Below are 5,660 nucleotides of genomic sequence, written 5' to 3' on the forward strand. Positions count from 1 at the left end.
TGTTTGCTGACATTCTGGAAAAAAGTTGGCACATGCTTATGACCAAAGCCGAAGAGATGCACAACGAGTACCAACAAGATACGAGTATGTCAAGACAATCAAACACACTGTGTAGCTTTTGCCCCCAGCTCCGCCTGCTTTAAACTAAGATACATTCTTGTATTTGTCGTTGTTATTTAATATACCTTAGGAATTTCCAGAAAAAAGTAGCCTAGGTCTTACCTCTAATTAACTGAGTATTTATTTTTATTTTTTCATAAACCATGAGCAGGATTATTAAAAAAAAAAATTGTTACTAGTATTAACATTACTTGCTTTCAGAGAGGAAGATGGCTAGTAATCTATCATAGATTTTTTCATAATCATAATCATTTATTTCTTGAATATGGTTACAATAGTTCTAAAGTATAAGGTTGCTGTTAACACATATTCTACCTTCCTAGAACATACACCAGTATCTCACAGATAATTTTTTGTTCGCTACGTATTGATATCTGTTCTTATTTCTTGCCCTTTTTTTGATTTTTAAGACGACGTTTTAGAACAGAATGATGTAAGTAATTTTGAACTCCCAAGTGGTGAGGATACGACGTAGAGGAATGTCACGAAGAAAATAAAAGTCACAAAAACAGTTAACGCATATTTTCTATACTTTAATTTCACTAATGACTATAATAAATTATGATACATGCAATTATCCTAATATAACCTGTACATATTTACAAAATATTAGTTGATTATATTTATAGATATCACAGTTTCAACATAGTATCTGGTTCTACAAAACTCATATTATTCGTCATATACAGTCATAAAGGAAATGAGATGAGATTCTTCAAGGTCCATTTCAGTCTCGCAATGATTTCGGGTTTAATCCTGAAAAATAAAAACAATATTTAAATTTTCAAACCATTAACCTCATTAAACTAAGATCCTGATTAATTTTTATTTACTTAAATAACATTACACGATTATTTTCATTTAGTGACAGGGTCCTAGCCTATCGCCTACAAGAAGATTACAAAGTTTTAGCCTTTCCCTTGGTCGTCGATTACGACATATTTTGTATTCATAGAATAGCTATGCTTTGTTAAATCAACTAGTAGGTATGTTTTACAATATAAATAGTCAGGTTTCATTGCAACTTACCTAATTGTTAAATTCAGACATTTTCGAACATTATGGTCCTTTCCTATTCATCCGTATATTTATGGTCTTGAGTACATATTGGGTTTGTGTTTTTACAAATCTTTCCAGTATTTTGGAAGTGCAAATAGTCGAGGGTATCTGAAGAATTCCTTCCAATTATATTTAACTTTATTGTTAAAGTTATTTGATGGCTTTTTTTCTTTTATCTTCCTGGGACATATCCTTCGCTTAAATCAATTTCACAATATATTGATGAATAATAATCGCGAGTAAATATCTGTAGTTGTAATCGCCATCTATCACCATTCACTAGATGAATATGCGCCTCCATTCAATCCATGATTCAAGATATAATGGATTCATCTCACGTAACTATTTAGCTGGATTTCAAGCTATAAGTTAGCCATAATTAGCACAAACTTGTATTATTCGGAGGGGCAGTGTTTAGGCAAATCAATCGTATTAGTAAGATTTAGTTTAAAAGTCACTCGTGAGTCACTTTGCCTTTGAACAAAAGCATATTACATAAAAGCATATATAGCAATGACTCAATCTTGTCTTATCATTTCAGGTCAAATGTCCATCAAGGATTACCAGCATATAACTCGACTTTACGATCTTCTGGAATTAGAAATCATGAATTGTTTTCCGCTATCAACACAGCAGAAGAATTATTGCATTTAAGACTTAGTTCACCAGCATTCCACGTCCTCAAAGGTTGGTTGGTCCATAAATTGTTCAAAATTTGGTAAATCACTTCATTTTCTTTCGAAATTTCACCATGTATTCCTATATATCTAATTACCCATATATTGCGCTTATTCCATGATATCAAATTCATCGTTATTATTTAATTTGTGTTAAAAACTAACAGGTATCTTCTTTCATACATTTTCACATACGTCTGTTGTAACATTTATCCCCAATTATTTTCACTTCAACTTTCTTGCAAACCTTGAAAAATCGCACTAATTCGCGTCAGACCCTCTGGACCATCCTAATTCTCTAATGTTTATTTTAGCCTAGAAGTAACACAAATTGTCTCTAGGAATCCTATATTAGAGTTATTTGAGATCAATTTAACATCGATGTTTACCTGTGAACAAGGAAAATGAGTATTACAATATGTTGATTACTTTAATACTAAGTAACAGGTAAGGGAGGTCGGTGGTTCAATCGGTAAGGTTAGGGGTTCAAATCCCAGTTCGGCTATTACCAATGACTATTTTCAAAGTAATGTAAGTAATTAGTTTGAATACAAACAGATGCTTTTACCTGCACATTCAGGCAACTAGATGTGTAACCATGTGTCCAATATGGGTAAGGTTTCCCTGCAAAGGTTGCGGAGTTCAGATAGGAGTAGTTTCGTGTAAAAACCTGACTCACCTTATCCAGAATCCATGGTCAAATGCATATTCCGGGCTCCTCTCCAGAGTGGTGAGGATGCAACCGGGACTAAAGCCAGGAGGAAGAAGAATAGGTAAGGGATTTTAGTTATTTGGTTGTCTCAATGAAAGCCTCACTAAAATCTTTGGTTCTCAGTTGAACTTTGTCATTAAAAAAGAAAACAGTTCTTTTATTATTGTAACTAACTGTGCCACTTATAAACTTAATGTCATGATAAACATATCGTTTTGATTTTTTTGATTTTATTAATAAAATTTTTCCGCAATGAAAAGCCTTAGTAGGCATGTCTCTGATACATTAATTTAAACCAGGTGTCTTTTACGCGGTTTGTGGCTTGTGGTATAAAGCAAAGAAGTCCCAAATAAAGATTTTTATTTAGATTTAGGAATAAAGTTGACAAAGTTTTACGCGTGCCATGCAGCCCTTCCCTAAAATACAAACTGCAATGGAAGACAAGCAGCTAAAATACGCTATGATTTTAAATGAGAAAGTATGTTTTAGGTACTATATAATTTTTTTGACAACATCATAAAATACAATTATATTATATACTGATGGCCCGCCACAGTTTCGCCAGTGACAAATAGTTTATAAAACACCTACAGATACTTAAGTATTGTAGGTATCTTTTTAACTGTAAAATAATATTTATGATCGCTTGCTTCTTAGTCGCTTTTAATCTATGAGAAAGAAATGGGTTGGGTCTAATCTGTCAGAAACTACTTACCTAACAAGGCATGTCACGCGGCTATCAATTATATCCTTACTAGATTTTACCCGCAGCTTTGCCCGAACGAATTTAGCGCCACTTACACGCGCGAATTTAACGCCACCTATAAAATAATACAGGTTTTTTGCCTTAATCCTACGGGATCATAATTTATGCACGCAAAATTTCTAGAAGAATGATTCAGTAGAATACGCGTGAAGAGACAACAAACAAAAAATAAACTTACTTTGGCATTCAAATTATTAGTTTGAATGATAACCGAAGTTTCTCATTCATGAATTTTAGTATGATAATGTAATTTTCATGGTGTGGTTTCAAAGACGTGTCAGATTATTTCGTAGAGTACTTACATATATAAAGATTTCTCTTACTTTTTTCTTAAATTCAGACTCTTGATTAAGAGGATATAACAATGACCTTACGCATATGCCATTTTTAGTTAAATAGAAAATCGTTGCATTGTTTTCAAACAACATATCTATAACAACTTACAAAGACAATTACGTTACGCGAAACATAATAATTTTATGTATGGTAATGTAAAATTTGAAATCGGATATATTTATGTTAAATTTCATTATTAACTGAAAAAATCTATCTACGTGATAATTTTTAAAATAATTTCACTCTAACAGAAATTTTTTACAAAAAGAAACTCCTAATAAGCTCATCCATTCTTTTTTTAAAGTGAGCTCGTAATCTGCTGCAGACTATCTTGTGTAATCTTTGTTTCATCGTAACTCTAAAATTTAATTGAAACCTACCGACATTTTAAAAAATATTGTGCTAGGAGAAAAAAAATATACTTTTGCACATTTTACTTTGAATGCCTAATCGGTACCCATTGAGAATAAAATTTGAGTTGAAATCTAAACTAGAAATCGAAGGACGATATTTTGTTTATTCGTATAAGATGATCACGATTAAAAATATTTATTTTTACTATCACTACCTATTTCTCTATTCTATTTAGCTAAACATGGACTTTGGGAGCCTTGTAGGCTCTGTCTACCTCGTAACGGTTAAATACTCGTACCTGATTATCTTTTCTATAGTTTGATAGCTATGGGTTTGAGGGTGGTGGTTTGATCAATAATCAGCTGCTCTGGTTCAGAAAAATCATCAGGTCAAGAAAAAAAGGAGCATAGTAACCAAAATATGTGTCAAATTCTCTGCATCAGTGACATATATATCATGCACTGTTATTTTAAACTTACCTAATATAACATCGATACCCGAACCCATCAAATAAAAGGCAATTTTGTTACCAACAGCCAATTGTCTTACCCATTAAAAATTAGTTTCAACTTACCATTCATGAATTAAGCGTATAATGTGAAAATTGACTGGTGTCTCGCCACGTCCATAACGGAGGTAAACAAGATTGCTGCAGGCCCGCTAACAGCTCCGCGTGGTATCTCTGTGCTGCCAGTAGGTAGGGGGCGGGCGGCAGCGGCAGAGGACAGTGCGGCTGCACTGGAGGCGGGGGTTGCGGCGACGGAGACAGTCTCCGAGGCTCAGGCTCCAACAAAGCATCTATCGTGAACGCCCGTCGGGGTCGTGGCCCAGCAGGCAACAATGCTGCCGTGTCAGGAGGGTCTATCGGCTCCGGACTAGGCCTCGAGCACAGATTTGCCGCTGGTGAGTACAAACCCCCGTTTGGTATCGCAGGTGGTGCAGGAGCTCCAGCTTGTCTCGCCAAGAATGCTCTGTTGAAACTAGCCAGAGCTGCCAATTCTGCGTTCAAGCTCTCTTTTTCTCCTTGATGCAGCTTGAACCTTTTTCGTCTTCGCAGTAGCGAGCCGTTCTCGAACATGTCGAAGGCTTGCGGGTGCAGAGTCCAGTACGCTCCCTTCCCGGGTCTGTCTGGTCTTCGCGGGACCTTCACGAAGCAGTCGTTGAAGGAGAGGTTGTGCCGGAGCGAGTTTTGCCAGCGCTGCGTGTTCCTCCGGTAATACGGGAACCGGTCCGTGATGAAACGGTAGATCTCCGACAGCGGCAGCATGCGTTCCGGCGAACTCCATATCGCCATGGCGGTCAGGGCGATGTATGAGAATGGTGGTTTTTGATCGCCGTAGGACTCACGTGTGGGTCGAGGCATTGTTTTACACAAAACTGTATTGCAAAGTTATTTTTCACCTCGTTTGCGATTTTTTTAGTATACACGTCTCTCACAGCGAAGTGGAAAATAAGGACTGGTTGAGTGAGCGAGACTACAGCTGTGCCGGGTGTGGCCCCGCGAGCGCCGCCCCTCTCCCGCCGCACCAATGGCGCGCCTTTCTGTTTGTTTGTTGTTTTTGTCGGCTCCGGGCCCGTTACACAGGAATTTAAATTGTTATCACGTTTACATTATACAAAATTTATTCGACACCGA

At 36.4% G+C, this 5,660-nt stretch overlaps 1 protein-coding gene across 1 annotated transcript; it reads right to left on the reverse strand.

Moving 5' to 3' along the window:
• Positions 1-4,601: 4,601 nt before the first annotated feature.
• On the reverse strand, positions 4,602-5,390 carry LOC106140119 (fork head domain-containing protein FD4-like). Its single transcript, XM_013341650.2, has one exon. The coding sequence runs from the start codon at positions 5,385-5,387 to the stop codon at positions 4,602-4,604; it is 786 nt and encodes a 261-aa protein (XP_013197104.2). The 5' UTR covers positions 5,388-5,390.
• Between the last annotated feature and the right edge of the window lie 270 nt (positions 5,391-5,660).

Source organism: Amyelois transitella, chromosome 3 (genome assembly GCF_032362555.1).
Source record: "Amyelois transitella isolate CPQ chromosome 3, ilAmyTran1.1, whole genome shotgun sequence".
In the NCBI taxonomy this organism is placed as follows: domain Eukaryota; kingdom Metazoa; phylum Arthropoda; class Insecta; order Lepidoptera; family Pyralidae; genus Amyelois; species Amyelois transitella.